The sequence below is a fragment of the Ipomoea nil genome, unplaced genomic scaffold (genome assembly GCF_001879475.1).
Source record: "Ipomoea nil cultivar Tokyo-kokei standard unplaced genomic scaffold, Asagao_1.1 scaffold0261, whole genome shotgun sequence".
NCBI lineage: Eukaryota > Viridiplantae > Streptophyta > Magnoliopsida > Solanales > Convolvulaceae > Ipomoea > Ipomoea nil.
In genome coordinates this window covers 68,958-87,117 of record NW_017616689.1, presented here as the reverse complement: position 1 = coordinate 87,117, position 18,160 = coordinate 68,958, and the positions used below count along the sequence as shown (strand labels likewise).

Sequence of the window (18,160 nt, the reverse complement as noted above, 5' to 3'; positions counted from 1 at the left end):
TGCCATTGAAGCTTTTGGTGGAGATCGATGAGCCTTTTTTTTTTCGATGGAGCTGTCAAGGACCTTGGCCTGCACCGCCGCCAAGATGCACGGCTAGGTAAACAAAAAAAAGGAAGCGATTGCGAATGTTGGGGACGCAGAGCCAGAGACACCGTCGCCCTCTGCCGGAGGGTCGCGTCGCCAGATCGCCGATCGCACAGAACCGCTGTCGTCGGAAGACAGATCGGTATGAAACCAATCTTTATTTAAGATTTGGTTTGGGTTTTTTCTTGATCCTGAGCTGGGTGAATTAATCACTCGGAAATCATGTATATATTCGTGCGAAAAAATATATACCCAGAATGTGTATACAAAAACTTCAGAAAATGCACGTGTATAATCATATGGCATGATTTTGATTTGATTTATAATTTTTCGAAAAACATACATGCTGAGAAAAAATTTGTTAGAAGGTGTCGAAAAAAATTCCGAGTTAGTAAAAATTTCGAAAAATTTGCTTTGAAAAACATTTGTCTTGTTTTTCGTTTTTTTTTTTTGACAGTTCAAGGCAGAAATTATCAATTTATGTTCATACATTTCAATGTGTATACAAAAATTGAGCAAACACAGTGCATAAACAAATATACATAGGATATGTATCATAGGATATAAACACATCACATATCAAACAATATCCGAAAGCATACAAACATCAAATAGATTGACTGAATTTCCAGAATAGAATTATGCATGAAATTTTCAGAATATAATTATTCAAATATGAACATACCGTTCACTGGGATTGAGCGGCTGATAACGTGTTGTAAGCGAGATGCCAGTTGGCCATTAGCTCCTAATCGATGAATCATTTGCAGGATAGAAGATGAGAGAAAAAGTGAAAAGTACTAGACAAAGATGTAGGGAGAATCATATTTTATTCACTAGGCACTCTTTCTACTACAAGAGTATATATATTTACAAGATAATAAAGAATGACATAATGGTAATAATTACAAGCTTCTGTTACAAACTTTACACTATAATGTCCATAATTACAATATTTATAACATTAAAGATTATAACAAATCTATTCCGTGCAACGCACAGGTAAAAATATAATAATAATAATAATAATAATAATAATAATAATCCTTTATATAATAAAGCTATATGGTTTGGAAAATAATTAATGTTACAATTAATGCCACAACATCCTTTATTATAAAAAAAAAAAGCACAACATTTAAAAAATAAAATAGCTATATATTATATAATCATATAAAAATGTGTTCAATTAAAGTTTAAATTTACACATACAAAATTTGAAATTTGCTTTCCAAATGTAATTATCTTAGTTATTATTCGTATTGTGAAAATTATAATATAGATGAAATACAATTAAGAATAAATCAATGTAATTATGTAAATTCTCTCTATAAGTTTATTTGAATATGCACATAATTAGGTATTATAATAATCATACAAAATTTTAATTTTAATTTTAATTGTAATTTTGTATTCTATAAAAATAATAAATACTTGACCAATGGAAGCTCAAAAATATTATTATATAAAATAATTTAAAATATTTTAGTTTTTCTATTTTTTATTTATATTTATAATAACATAATTTTTTTCCGTGCATCGCGCGGGTGAATTACTAGTAATAATAATAAGAAGAAGAAGGTGATAAAATGTTACTGTGCGCAAAGAAAAAGCCAAAAGACATATTATGGAATAAATTATAATTATAACAACAACAACAACAACAATAATAATAATAATATAAATTACAATTATAACAATAATAATAGTGTGCACAAGTTTTGAACCTTAGATCTCCAAGTTAAAATACAATAAACACATATTCCTACCATTTCTTTATGGATTAAGTTTAAATGAAATTTTTTTATTTTTATTTCTAAACTAACTAGGTAAAAATGAAATATTGGGCCTCGAAAATTTGGGGCCCTCTGTGGTAGCCCAACTTGCACAACCCAATATCCGGCACTGGCTCTCTTTATGGTGCAGATAGAAGAGATATGTATCTTTTATCGAAGACTTTAATTTAAAAAAAATAGCAGATTTTGTAAAATATTAATATAATATACGTGGATAGGGGTCAAGCAACAGATTAAGCAAGACAAAAGTCCATACCTGCAAACCAGCTACGCCGTCGCTGCCTTGCCTTGCTGCCACCCACCGTCCGCTGCCCGCGACTCCAAGTCGCATCGTCGACGGGAGTTTGAGGAGCAACGTCATCGACTGCTATCATGTTGTTCTGGCTTGTATGGTGAGGAAGAAGACAATCCAAGTAATGAAATGATAATTTTACCCCTTCTTGGCATTGAAAATTTAATTGGATTAATTTATGTTAAGAATTGGGCTTCGGTTGATAATTAATTATTTTAATTAGGCTAATTAGACTAATATTTATTTAATTGGGTTGATTAAATGGCCCATTAAATATTTAATTGGTTTAATTACTTAATTAAGAGTAATTGGACATTGGATTATTTGGCCCAAGATGATGGAATATTTAATGAAATTGGACCAGCCTATTTGGATCAATTGGGCTGCTTAAATTGACGGGTTTGACTTGGTTTTGGCCCATCAAAATTATATGTGGATTATATAATTTTGAAAGGAAATTGGATAATTTGATATTATTTGAAATTTGATGAAATGATGAACCTGGACGCAATGGTGTTCCGATACATTCCTTAATTTAATTAAAATAATTAAATTAAATTAGGAATTATCCAAAGGATAGAGTTGGTTAGAGATTTCTTCTCTACACTCACCACTATAAATAGTGGTTTCATTTTCAAGAATGGGAGCTCTGGAAATCTGCATATCGAAGCTCTGCCGAAATCTCGCCAAGATATTGTCTGGAACACGCCCGCAGTGCGTATACTGCGCTGAGGAACACGCCATTTGAACACCGGGAGCCCTTCTTTGAAGATCAAGCTGCATATTAACCCTTCATTGAGGAACAAGCTACTAACTCTGGAGGCCCTTCAGCAAGGAACTACTCCAGTTCGGCACACTCCCGAACTCGGCATACTTCCAGTTCAGCATACTCTGAACTCGGCATACCTCCAACAAGGAACTCCTTCAAGTTCAGCATACTCTGAACTCGGCACACTTCCAATTCGGCATATTCTGGATTTGGCACACTTCCAATAGGCATACTTCTAGTAGAGAATCAGAGGACTTCTCCTATACAGAGATTGTACCCCTTCCCGTTTGATATATACTTGATACTACTTGTAACCGATACTTTGAATTCTGAATATATATAATTCAGGTTTTTCGCGTTTACACCCCTAAAATTAACATCTAAATAACACTGAGATGACCGAAGAACCAATGGTGGAAAGATTTTGATAGTCAAGTGTCAATTTTGTCCAAATTAAAAGACAATGACTAAATTTGAAAAATCATTATAGTTGGAGGACCTTTGCTAGAATTAACTCATTATATAAATAAGAATAAACAATGTTCTTGTAAACAAAAAATAAACAATGTTATTTATTTATTAAAATTTTTTTTAAAAAAAACCCTTTGATTTCCGGCGGAAACGAAATTACCGCCGGAAACCAGAACACTAACAAATGCTCACTGGTTTCACTGGTTTCCGAAGCCAAAAACCAGTAACCAGTTATGGTTTCCGGCTTCAAAAACTAGAGATCTGATTTCAAGAAGACGAAGAAACCAGAGATCTGGCTTCAGAAACCAGTGACAGTTGATGACAAAAAAGACAAAGAAGAAAGTAGCAGCAAGAAGATGAAGGTCGGTTTCTCTTGGCTTCACGAAGACGAAGAGGCCAACATTCGGAAAATGACTTCCCCTAAAAAAAAAGAGGGGGAAGTTGTTTTCCGGAAAACAGGTTGATTTTCCATTGTCTAAAGCCAATTCATTTTTAATTGACTTTAAATTTTCCTTCTTTCTAAACATTACTACATTAGAAATTCAGAAAAAGAAATCATTTTTCGGGATTCCAAACACACCCTTAATGTAGAATTTTGAAGTTGCTACCAATTTGATCATATATTCTTCTCCCAAACTTGGTTATATATTGGTTGTGTGATTGGGTGATGCGTCCATGATCCACCATTAGCCTCTTAAAATTGAAGGTTTTAAAGTGTGAAAAATGTACAGGCTCTTTCTATGGTCTGCATATTATCCATATCATTATTCTCCTTGTGTTTTATTTTGTTAAACAATTCTGTATATGTATTATGTAGAAAAACGTGTTGGCTGAATCCAGAATGATGATACCCGATTGCCACAAGCGTCTAGAAGCTGCACTGACGGACCTTAAAGTATCATTTACTGGAAGCGGTCATTCTTTATATTGAACCATTTTCCTGTTTAACACCTCGACTAAGACATAGGCTAGGTATTTTGTGAAATTTTATTTTATTTGTCGATGGAATCATTGTTATTATAGATTTCAAGAATGCATAATTATGACTTGTGGTATAATTTTACATCAAATTAATTGGTGCAATAGTAGTTTTAGGGGGAAATCAAAAACAATTTGAAGAACCATAAACTGGCTGAACCTGCAGAAAGAAACATCTTAAATTGATTTAGTGGCTCATGGTGCTAGTAGTAAAAGAAAATTATGATGAGAAAGTGATAGTCTTTTAAATGCTTAGGCAGTTGTTGTTGTTGTTAGTATAAAAAAGTGTCTTATATAGATCTAGGAGTTTGATTTTTTTTTTTCCTGTATATATTGGTTTTAGAATAGGATCTGATAGAATATGGAATCATTTTATTTGAAAGGCGGTAAGTATCAATTTAATCATTAAAAAAAAACAAAATACAACAATGTTAATCTAAAAAAAATATAATAGGTGTAAAATGGACGTGAAAAATATTGATGGAAGTGGATGTCTTGTTGCATCCGTGTTTGGGAAATGTGCTGAATAACTATTACTCTTAACCAATTGGAACAACATGTACTGCTCTTCTTCCAACCACAAACACTCATGTTTTACATTAAATTAACCTATGACTAACTACATACAAACACTCATGTTTTACATTAAATTAAACTATGACTAACTACATACAAACACCCATGTTTTACATTAAAGTAACCTATGACTAACTACATATGAATCTTGCAGGGGGAACAACTAAAAATTCAAAATATCAATAACCGCTTACAAGATGAAAAATATATAATACAATTGATGTCTCAATCCTATACACAACAAGGCAAAGACATGGTATCATATACCATAACATCATTGCACAAATCGTTCTCATTCACTACTGTTGGAGATAATGAACCACAATCGATTTAATATCCGTAAAATAATATTTATATATATACACACGAAATATATATAAAATATTATTGGATATATATCCGAAATATATATATACACACAAAAATATATATAAAACGGACCCAACGGTTATATATACATGTATATCTACGAAAAAGATATACCAATATATATCAACCAAAAAGAAAATATAATCCTTAGATTATAATTCCAAAACAACAAGAAAGAACGGATTTTTGCTTAGAGCATAATCCAAAACAAGAAAGAAGGTACGAGTTAGGCAAAGTGCCTGTCTTTCCTTAAAACCTTATTTGCCACCTCCCAAAAGTGCTAGGAGCGTTGTGGCCTAGGTTTCCCAGGATAAAACGTACAACGATTCGACGTTTGAGCACCCAAACGAACGAACCCGGCGAACTAGAGCACGGGCAAAACACAGTAGCAAGAAAGAAGGAGTAGGAGCAAAGGTTTTGAGAAGGAAAAATGCTTATCTTTGTGTGTTGTGTACTCTCGTGTTCTTCCCACACTTGTTGGGAATCACTTGCTCCTACTACCTCTTCTTATATAGGAATTGGAGGAATTGGAGTAATTCCTGTAACGGATGAATTTAAATCTCCACTGTCCAGAAACAGCTCAGCTCTGGTAGACCGAAGTGCTGTTCAGCCGCAGCGCACGAGAGCAACTCCGAGCAACTCTCGGCCAGGCCAGCCAATTTCCGGACGACATTCGTGCCCGTAGGTGCCGGCGCACACGAGCTCGGGCTTGAATCAAGCCTCTCCGAAGTCATCTCTAGTTGGAATTTGATTTGCACCCCCCCCCCCCCGCGCGCGCGCGCGAGAGAGCCTCTATGCTATACAATTCTACAAGCTCTAAAAAAGCTCTTGTATAAAAGGGGGGTGAAATCCTCTTTCCAAATCAATGTGGGACAAAGCTCACTTTTACCTTACATTTTCCAACTCAATGGGTCTACTTTGAGAATCAATATCTCATTCACCCATTATCCGTTTTGAGCGTACAATATATCAATCTCTTCGTCTCACTACGAAGAATCCGAATCCACTTTGATCCGATCCAAATTGGAAGTGGACCCCACTGATAATTGTACCACAAAATAGCCACTTAACATGTTTGGTTTAAATGGAATAAATTTAATTTTTTTTTAAATTTAAGTCTAATATATATAAAATTTTTACATTTGATAACTGAACAAAATTTATATATGTATATAACATAATAACTAACAAATATATCCGAACAAATAACCTACTAAGTTCACCTAAAATTTAGTTTAGATAATATTAATATTTTTTGAGCTAATATTTAAAATATTTTTTTGGATATATTCATTTGAATGACATGTATATGAATATATAACATTTACTTTGAATTCTAATATATGTGAGATTTCAATATCCGATATCTGGACCGAACTTGTATTACGATGTAACATAATTAAAAATATTTGAACTAATAATCTATTGAGTTCAATCAAAATCTAAAACATTATATAGAGTTTAATTCTTAATTTTGATAATGTAAATAATGTCTAACTTTAAAGTGTAAGAAAATAAGTTATGTTTAAATAAGTATAGTAAGTAGAAAAGATAGAAGATAGTGATAAGTAAAATAAGATGATAATGAATGTAATCATAATAATGTAGTTATAGTGCCATATAACTAAATAGATGATAGATGATTCTGTTTTTTCATTTAGAAAACAGTTTTGAAGAGTGTTCGAGGAAAATTATTTTCAGTTTTCAAAATGAAAAATTGTGCTAGTAAACATGTTTTATGTTTTCATTTTTCAGTTTTCAGAAATTTTTAGAAATTTCCAGTTAGTAAATGGCCTATAAACGTCACTAAAGATGGAGAAGATAAGACAATTCCAAGCCTCAACAAAAGCCAAAAGAGTAATAAGAAAAATTAATTTAATCTGTTCAAATTAGTATACTTTATCAAACTGTTTTTTTTCAATGGTTGATCATTATAGACAGTCAGCTTTAGTTAGTGGTTTATTTGTTTTTACTTTAGTTATAATTTAGCTATTTCTAATTTCTTTATCTTTTATTAAAATAAACACCGAGACGATTTTTTGGACAATATAAAAAATATTTATGATGACAATTATATCAACCAACATATTATTTCAAACTTAAACTGAACTCCCTTTACTTAATTTACTTACCTATTAAATATGTGTGGTTGTATGGAGTAGTTTGCTATTTAATATCTTATTGAACATCCCACTCGGCGTCACAAAATTTCACAGTAACAATAGCTATATCTACATTGTGTTAAACTCATGGTCTTAAAATTTGTAGTATTACAGATTTGAGCATATTTTCCCTCCCTCATTATTATATGAATACTTTAACCACTTAAGAAACACTAATTTAAAATACACATTAGACATTAGTCTAAACGCGCTTACAGTAACTAGTACTAACATACAAGTTATCATTCATAAAACTTTAGTTACTATTTTTCCTAAACCAAATTGAGTGGGGAGATACCAATAACATAACTCTATCTACATTTTTCCCCCTAATTTCCATATTTCCAGCATGTTTAATTTGGTTCACATAATATATTTTGACAGAATCACTACAAAAAATTGAATTTTTAGCAACATATAATTAGCGGCAGTTAATTATGACCGCCCCTAAATAAGTATATTGCGGCGGTAGCATTCAAAAAAAAAAAAGTATATTGCGGCGGTTTGAGTAACCGTTGCTAATTTAAGTGTTTAAAAAAAATGGACAAAGTACCTACTAGGTCCCTGTACTGTAGTGTTTTGTTCAATTTAGTCCCTATACTTTAATTTTGTTCAATTTAATCCTTGTACTTTAAAATTTAGAACAATTAAGGATAAGACTTAACACCGTATATTTTTTCCGTTAAATTTGTACACGTAGCGTTGGATTTTCCATGTCATTAGTACTTCGGCCGAAAAAAGTGTTATTAGACACTTTTATACTTTACGAAAACAAGATTAATATAAGCAGTTTGGTGGTGACGTCCGTATTCTCTAGGCAAGAGAACCTAGGTTAGAATCCTGAGAGTTTTTTGTCCGAAAAAATATTGTAATGCCACGTCACAAAATCTGACATGGCAAATACAACGCCACGTGGCCAAACTTAACGGAGAAACTAAACGATGTTAAATATTGTTCTAAATTTTAAAGTACAGAGACTAAATTAAACAAAATTAAAGTATAGGGACTAAATTGAACAAAACGTTATAGTACAGGGACATAACATGTACTTTGACAAAAAAAATTTCAACCCTAAAACCCTCGCAAGTCACAACCCTCCGCCAATCTGCCCTTCTCCAAGTCAATCTCTAACATTCGATTTCTTCCATTGCCTTCTTCCATCACCTTATTTAGAGTGCGATTTCTCCCTCACAAAAAACAAAAGTTAGAAGATTGAATCCCTAAAGTTTGAAGATTGAATCCCTAAAAATCTAAAATCCCTAGCTGCTCGCCTGCGATTTCCAGTTCGTTGCACTGCGACTGCCCTTGCGATTTCCGGTCTCTGGTCTCCGCCTCCGCCCTTCGTTGCGACAGCGCCGGCGAGGCGATAAGAAGTCGAGAACACCGCTTCTGGACGAAAGGAGGTGTTTCTAGTTTTCTGAGAGGTTACCACTTGCTTTTTTACCGCCAGTCTGCCACCTCCGCTATTGCCGACAACGTAGAGGGTCAGATGCCACCGCCCGCTCGGCAAATTATATTATGCACCGCGGTGCATAATGGATTATGCACCGCGCGTCTTTTTTTTTTAAATGAAAATAAACAGTGTTAGTTTCCGCCGTTTCGCACCCTTTTGCAAAAAGTAACTCTGTTATTCAGTGTCATTTTGTATACACTGCAGTTTCAGTTCAACACAACTACAGTTTCATTTCGATATAACTATAGTTTCATTTGATATTTATAGACTCAAATATGTGAAAATGTTATTTAATTTTATTTTATATACACTATAGTTTCATTAAAACACAACTACATGATTATTTTGATATAATTACAGCTTCATTGTACAATATACACTCAAATATGTGAAATGTTATTCAGTTTCATTTTATATACACTATAGTTTCATTTCACTATAACTACAGTATCATTTTGATATAACTGCAGTGTCGGTTTAGATATATTATAGTGTCAGTTGATGTTTAATACACCAAACAAGCGGACTCCGTTAACTCTAACGGCGGGCCGTTTCTTCACTTAAAGAAACGGCGCCGTTTTTGACCGCGGTGCACATGCACCATGGTCTATAATATAACGACTGCGCCCGCTCCCTCTCCCTGCCGTTGCCGTCGATGCAGCAGATCAACCGCCAGTCTGCCACCTCCCGCTGCCGCCGAAGACATACTTACTGGGAACTCAAGGTAAGTTATTTTCAAAAACTTAAATTTACTGCTAGGTTTTCTTATATTTACTGATTAAATGTAATAATTTGCCGTGTATGTTTCGTCTTGGCCTAGTCATATGAGTATGTATTTCTTTTCTACTGAATTACTGAAATAACCTAAAATAGCAATTAGTAATTGCATGATAGATCAATTAATGATGGATGAGCGATGGATTTAGATTCAAGTTCTGCAAAATAGCTTTATTTATGAAGAAAGGTTTTTGTTGGTGGTATGCCAGACTGCCAGTGCATTGTGTTGGTGGTATGCCAGTGCACTGTGTTGTTACTTTTGCTTAATTTTTGGATTTCTTCTATAGTTCTATCTGGTATGCCATACATCTAAGCTGGACGAAGTGCACAACACTCCATTGTTGGTGGTTTTGTTTGAATTTTGACTATTTTCTTTGTTAACAAGCCCAAAGTGTATATTACTGTTTGTTGTAAATTTATTATTCTTACTAGTTTTTTCTGTCCTTTCATATTCTTATGCAGAGTTTGTGACACTACTTATCCTTGTTGTTTATTCAGCCAAATAGGATTACCTTTGCCTTAACACCGAAGATCATTATTCAGGTATATTGTTTCCTATTTTACTTCAACTTATCTAGTTGATGAATGGTGTATCCTTCTTAGATTGCTTTAAGCTTCTATTCCCAGAACTATCATTAATTCAAGTGATTGCAATATTTTGTTAGTCCAGATCATAATTGCTAACCTAGTTTCATTACTTTGATCATAATTGCTAACAAGAGAGCCAAGTTTGTGACTTTGTTCACTAATCCAGTTAATAAAAATTGCACGTTATGTGCTAGCATGAACCAACATAAATGTCAATAAGAGGGTTATTGTCTTGTTGATTGCTTATGATCTCTTTGCTTGAGCTTTTATATGAAATTGAACTGATAAGATGAGAATGAACAACTTCCAATTGCAATTTACTAGCACGGATTTAGAATTCAAAGATTTTGCTGTTGGCTGATAGTTCCGGTGGAGGGATGGAGTTGAACAAGGCTCATAATATGCAATGGATGCTATTGTTCTGTTATCCAGAGTAGATATTCTGCACTGACCGATTGATTTTATTATAAGAGTATAACAGATGGTGAACACTATTGGCCTGAGATTGTATTTAATTTTTTTTTTCTGCAATTATCTAAGTTGAATGTTTATTGTTTTTCTTAACTACTAATAATTTAATTTTCATACAAGGAAATTGAGCTCGGGCACAGTGTTAATCGCTCAGAACTATGGATTGACACCCTCAAAGTAAAAGGAGGGTCATTTGTTAATGAAGAATGTAGAATTATCACTGTATCACTGTAAGTATGTTTTAATTTATTTTGAATAAGGTTAGATGTTACACTGCAAATTGATATTTGTATAATGCAGGAAAAAATTAGAAATGAAATATTTACCAAAATTAATCACTATAAAATATTTACCCAAGGTAAAACTGAAATTTCACGAGTTTTACATAATTGTTTTCTTGTTTCCGATGGAATATTCTTATGCTAATGAGGGTGTTTGACATTGAAAATTTGATAAATATGATTATTTATTAATATTAGTATATTTGAATATATTTTGGATAATATTGATATTATCTAATTGGTTTAATTAGATAATATTAAAATAGTTTGAGCTTATCAAAACTCTTCTATCCTACAGCTTCTTATTTCTATGTATTGATCCTAGGAAAAATTCATAGAAACATCCTAAACTTTGAAGCTTATTCAGGAATCACAATAGGATCATGAAAGTAAAAGCCCCTCCTCCATTGAAGATCAAGCCTCCATTGAAGATCAAGCCATTTGAACCCGGAGGCCCTTCAATGAAGAACAAGCTATATATTCAGCCCTTCTTTGAAGGTCAAGTCAGTTGAATTCCGGAAGTCCTTCAGTGGTGGAGTGTTAAAGGCATCCAATTAGAGAATCAGACGACCATCCAGATAGAATACCAAGTTCGATTACATACAATAATATATTAAGATTAATAGAATTTTGAATTTAGATTAATAGAATTTTGAATTTAAATATATATATTTATTTCGATTTTCTTTGTTCACAGAGAGCTCCTACTGAAGGTTATTGTGACCATATTGCTTCAGTATAGGTAAGTTTGTAATCTTCCTTTCCTTTAATCTCTTAAATATTTCCTTATTCCTTTTGAAACTTCTCTCTAGTTCATAAAGAATTTATATATGACTACTTTAGTTTCCTAGAATCCATGTATTCTCTAACCTTGCTTTCTAAATAGTGCAAGATTCAAACTTTTTTAGTTACACAATACGCGTTCACCTTTCATTCATTCAACACTATACTATTATCTGTTCATCAATTCATACTGGAGATAATTAATGGGCTTATGTTATGTCAGTATTGTAGGTCATTGGATTTTACAGTTGACTGATTCTTGAATGCTTGTGTAACAACCCAAAATTTCATGTTATAAATCTAGTGTTAAGAGATTCCAAAGTAGATTTTTCACTCCATTAAAATTTTTTGCGAGCAATCGGTGTTTGAATAAAATAATTTTTGTTCCATTTTAAAGTTAATTCAACACCAAAGAAATGAATTTCATTCGAAAATTTCAAAGTTTTCGGGTACTTTGCGTACCAAGATTTAAATCGAGAATTTTATCCGAGTGAGACCGGGAGAATTAAAAAGGGGATTTTGATCAAGTGTTCATCTATTTAGCATTTGGGAAAATTCACTTTCCACCCCAAAGTAATAAAGAAATATCATTTTTAGTCTATGGTTCATGATGCATGGTAGACCACAAGACATCCAAAAATTCCTTATAAAGTCATCTTTTAGCTTGGGGAAATTACCCCTTTGCCCTCAACCAATCATTGTGTATCATCTTAGGGTTTTGAACCCTATATAAACCCTTCATTTCATCACATTTTCCTAATCTCATTTTCATTGCCCCTTCCTCACATTTGTCTGCCAACATCCAAGGAGTAAAGCTTCAACCTAGTAAGCTTGTTCATCCTCCTTTCTTGCATCATTTCTCTTCTAGTTTTCTTTAGTCTTTAAGAATATAGGCTAAGGATAGAAGGTGTGTTGGGAAGTGTAGGTCGTGAAGGAGGCTCAAGCTAGACCAAGAGGAAGAAGAGATCCAAGCAAGAAATCTAGTCTACAAGAGGTATAACCCCATGGATTCCTCTTTAGATTTGGCTCTATGAAGCCTAGTTTTGAGTAGAAATGAGTAGAAATTATGAGATTTTGATGTGTTAATGCTTAGAAATGCTTTGGGATGTGTTTATGAGTTGTTGAGATTGTTTTGGACAAGTTTTTGCAAGTGAAAGGCTATCTGGTGCACAGCACAGTGTGCACCAGACTAGAGTGGCGGCCCTAGCCGCGGCCCATCAGAAGGGCCGCTGGCTAGAGCTGTGCCACCACGGGACTAGGGCACGACCCTAGAAGAGGGCCGTCGCCTAGTCCCGGCATAGTAACGGGACTATAGGGGCGGACCATAAAGAGTCCCGCCCCAAGTCCCTGAGTATGGTTCTGATGAGATGTTGTGCAGTGGTCGGGACCTTATGGCTCAGCTACGTGTCGTTTCGAACCGAGTATTACGGGCTCTTGTGGCTCGGCTCTTCTGGATCGTCTTGTCGTACGTCTTGGCTTTGATTTGGTTGAATTTGGATTAAAAATGAGTATGCTATGAATGATTTTGTGAAGAAATGTTTCATAAAGTATATTTTGCTAAGTTCTCTGTGTTTGAGAAATTGATGATTTTGTGATCAAATAATGTTCTGATTGAGGAAAGAAGCATGATCCTTTGGGAATAGGATTTATTATGAAAGCATGATTAAAATGTATTATTTGATCCATGAAAATAGAATCATACTTGTTGAGTGAAATGTTTAGAAATTGCTATTTTTACAAACCGAGCATGATGATATATTCTTGAATAATTCATGTTAATGTATACATGATTTAGAAGCATGTTATGGAGGATTTGACATTTCACATAAGTCATATTTCAAAAATGCATAAAGGGCCAACGCCAGCCCAAGAATACTCTCAAAAACCATACGCATGTGGTATATCATTCTTTGATGCATTGAGAAATAGTAGAATTGTTGCATGCATGAGATTGATGCATGAGAGATATATTTATGTAATATTTATATCGGTGAGGTTTTGGAGGATACCGTTGGGACTATGTTCCTCTCGGGAGATATTTATGGACATTACGGTCCCAGAGTATGTAACGCGGCGTATTCCCACGTTACGAGGTTGGAAACTTCCCGCTGGGCTTGGAATCCTGGTTAGGGGGTGTGCACACTAATAGTTCGATACCTGATTCCAAAGAGTTTGAACCACAAGATAGGTTTCGTAGACGGTAGGAGATATTGAGTCGGAATTATGCCGTTCCCGATGGGGTAAGTCACACTTCTGTGAGACCCTAAGCCGTCTACGAGTATAAGAGAAAGAAAGAGAGTTAACAGAGACTCAAGAAATAGAGTCAACATAGACTCAAGTATGAGAGTCAATATAGACTCGATAGAAAGAAAGAGAGTCAAGAGAGACTCAAGTATAAGCGACAAAACTAGCACAGCGGAAGATAAAAACGAAACTGGATAAAAAGAAATCCAACGGGGTGTCACGCCACGTCTACCAAACACGGTAAACGCTACGGCAAACAATCTGCAAGTGTGTACGTCTATCCCAAAACACCAATCTAATTACATCGGCGCACAGGCCACAAAAGCAAGGATAAAGATGCTAAGCTACCAGGCTCTAGACATCGCGCTCGTCTAAACATCACATGAAAGATACAAAGATAGACATAGGACGACGCCCGGTCAGCGAATAATGCTAGTAACCCACCAATACTGTTAAGTATCATAAATAGATAGATATACGTCATAAAAACCATTTTCGAAACGGAATACATATATATAAGTCAAAACCAAGATCAATTGTCAACACAAGACTCATCACTCTCAAGGATAACACGGGAACACATCCCAAATCACAAAGGTTAACCACACGCAAGGAATAAGACTCACCCAACGGCAACACATGCCACAACAACACAAGCCTCCGTGACTACTTACGTCACGAGAGAAGATCACACAACGCCGGCTTCACAAGCCCTCGCAACATCACCCATCACGAGTTGGTATGCCTTCCTTATGCCCTGTTCCAACCTTATGGCTACCCCCAACCTTGTACCTTCTTTTCCAACCATTACCTCCAGGACCCCTGTACTTCTCAGTCCAACCTTATTCCCCCGGGACCGTCGTCCCCCACCAACAACCACCAACGAACACCACCAATCACGGCAACACATGCCCGGATAACACATGTTATCCTCCAATAAACGTGGACCCATCACTCAGGCCACAACTCCATAATCACGTCACGGCCACCACGAGGACCGCTGCAATACCTTGGTGCCTAGTGTCCCATACTACTAATCGTGCAATCCAGGTAGAGCCACACACGCACCACCACTCACACGAGAGTCAAACAACGGATTACAACGAAGGTATGAAACATACTCAATCAAGGAACGGGTCACAGCCCAATGACAACAACGATGAATAACACAAGTTATCATCAACCAAACGGAAGGTACAAACCACATGCACGCTAGCATTAAGACAACAAACTAGCATGCTTATCAACGGGGAAACTCAAGATAGTTCCGAGGAACACACAAGACACCTCTTGGTCCAACGAAACACAATGTTGAACACTTGGCACGATTCAAGACACCAAAGTCCTACATGGGTACCTACCATATAGTTCTAGACGTACGAAACATGAAGAAGACATTCAAATAGTTCCACAAAAGAACAACGGGAAGCCAAAAGACCAAATACCGAGTCAAACAAATCACGGGGAACAAACCCCGAACAAACACCACTCGTGTACCCGCGGGTGGACCCACGGGTAGTGCCCCACCCGTGGTTCCGCCCGCGGGAACACCATCCCACAGGCTATGTACCCGCGGGTAGGCCGGCGGGTGGTGCCCCGCCCGCGAGAACAACCCTGTACCACAACAAATCCCTTCGAGGATTTTCTTCTCCAAACACAAATTCAAGTCCAAAACATGGAAAATCTCACCCAACACAACAAAATGACTTGAAACATGGAAAATGCCAAGCAATGTCACAAAGGAACCCTAAACACAAGCTCTAGATATGCAATATCACAAGACAAATGCATAAACCCTCACATTTCATAGCAAAACACATGTATAATCCAAGAAATCACATATAGGTAAGCAAAATAGGTTTTGTAGAGCATGGGTTACCTCTTGAAGACCAAAAGACTTCACTTTACACCACAACAAGCTTTCCACAAGGCTTACTTTCCAAACCCATTTCAAGATTAAACCAAAAGATCATCAAGATCATTCCTTTAAGAAAAAGACAACTAAGATGGAACCAAAAACACAAGATGAACTTAGATCTTACCCTCCTAGATGCCCAAATAGGTGAAAGGTTGAATCTTGGAAGCAAATCTTGAAATCTTGACAAGGGTCTCAACTTGGCTTGGAGAATAAGCTACACTTCTTTTCTAGAGAGAAGGTAGAACTATTTTCTAGGAATTGTAAGGAATGAAATGAAGAAGTCTTCTAGGTTAGGTTACAATACTAATTCTTGGTGAAAAGATAAGAATACCCTTACTAACCCTTAGAAAGTGTAAGGAACAAGGGAACTCCCCTCAAAGCACAAGGTACAACACAACTTAAAGGTTGACTAGTCTAATTCTAGTCCTTGAGTATTAAAAATCAGGATTTTAGGAATTAATTCCTCAAATAAAAATAGGATTTATTACTCAATTAATTCATGGATTGAATGTGGATTTTTAGGGTATCACAAAAGTACCCTATTTTATATATGAGTGTAAGACTATATTGCTGCACTAGATTGCATAAGAATATCAGTATATTGTTGCATGAGATTGCATAAGAATATGAGTATATTGTTGCACTAGATTGCATAAGAGTATGATTATATTGTTGCACTAGATTGCATAAGAGTATGATTATGTTGTTGCACGAGATTGCATAAGAGCATGAGTATATTGTTGCACGAGATTGCATATGGGCATGAGTATATTGTTGCACTAGATTGCATAAGAGTATGACTATATTGCTGCACTAGATTGCATAAGAATATAAGTATATTGTTGCATGAGATTGCATAAGAATATGAGTATATTGTTGCACTAGATTTCATAAGAGTATGATTATATTGTTGCACTAGATTGCATAAGAGTATGATTATGTTGTTGCACGAGATTGCATAAGAGCATGAGTATATTGTTGCACGAGATTGCATAAGAGCATGAGTATATTGTTGCACGAGATTGCATAAGAGCATGAGTATATTGTTGCACGAGATTGCTTATATTGTTGCACTAGATTGCGTGAGAAGCATGATCATAATGTTATACATGATTGTATGCGAATAGAGTATCGTAAAAGATTGTTTAATGAGAAAATTAACTGGAGAAATTCTCTTGAGCACGATTATTTTGATGTAGTAGAAGTTCTACTTAATAAGTTATGTGATAAGAGTGTGATCGCATGTGAATACATGTTATATGATCTTTAAACATGATCCTATCTGTAAGCATGTGAGTTGTTATCATAGGGTGCAAGCATCTAGAAAGAATACGATAATCTAAAGATGATTTGAGATTAATTTATTGATATAATAATATCAAATGTTTTCTAAGTACATGCTAGAATGCTTTACAGGGTTGAGTGTGGTTATACTTAGCTTCGTGCTAACGGGTGTTTTCCTGTTTGTCTATGTGTTGCTTGCAAAACCCCTTTCAAGTGGGCCTAGCAGTGAGAGAAGATCGAGTTAGATTAGTCTCTTAGTTTGAGCTGTCTAAACTCTAGTTCTATTTATGATGTCTTTATGGATTTAGACTTATGACCCTATACTTTATGATGATGTTTGTAGACTGTTTTGGAGTGACGTATTTCCCCCTTACTTTTTAGTATTTACTTTAGTACCCAGACTTAATCGTATGTTATAGTTTTACCCCTTTTAGCCTGTGTAATCAACAAGAGTGGTAGTTGTGGCGGTGACACCATCACTACCTTTATCTAGTTTTCCACTGCTTAAATTATGTTAAAGTCTGTTCAGAGAGACAATTACGAGTAAGAAAAGTGGGGTGTTACAACTTGGTTTTGGTAATTTGGAAGTCTATGGATGAGTTGAAGCAGAAGCTTCTGTACACAACTCTTGAATGACAGAGGTTGAAGGTTGAATCCAGGGAGGAGATGTTCAGAAAGTACTAACCAGCTTTCCTCAGGTGGTTCAAACTGATCAAAGCTCTCTTGTGAAGCCTGCTGTAAACATGTTGGTCCCAAAGGGGGTGTGGTAAAAGTCTAGAGGGGGGGGGGGGTGAATAGACTTTTAAACTTTTTCGCGAATACAAACAGAGAGATCAAGACTCTTAACTAGATTGTTAGAGTCTT

The 18,160-nt window shown here is 35.2% G+C and overlaps 1 protein-coding gene across 1 annotated transcript; it reads left to right on the top strand.

Moving 5' to 3' along the window:
* The first annotated feature begins 9,581 nt into the window (after positions 1-9,581).
* Positions 9,582-17,960, top strand: LOC109147204. The gene is made up of 6 exons (XM_019294839.1): positions 9,582-9,674; positions 10,226-10,270; positions 10,907-11,016; positions 11,435-11,657; positions 11,765-11,809; positions 17,885-17,960. Exons 1-4 carry the CDS (start codon positions 9,606-9,608, stop codon positions 11,577-11,579), a joined length of 369 nt encoding a protein of 122 aa, XP_019150384.1. The 5' UTR covers positions 9,582-9,605; the 3' UTR covers positions 11,580-11,657; positions 11,765-11,809; positions 17,885-17,960.
* Positions 17,961-18,160: the final 200 nt, after the last annotated feature.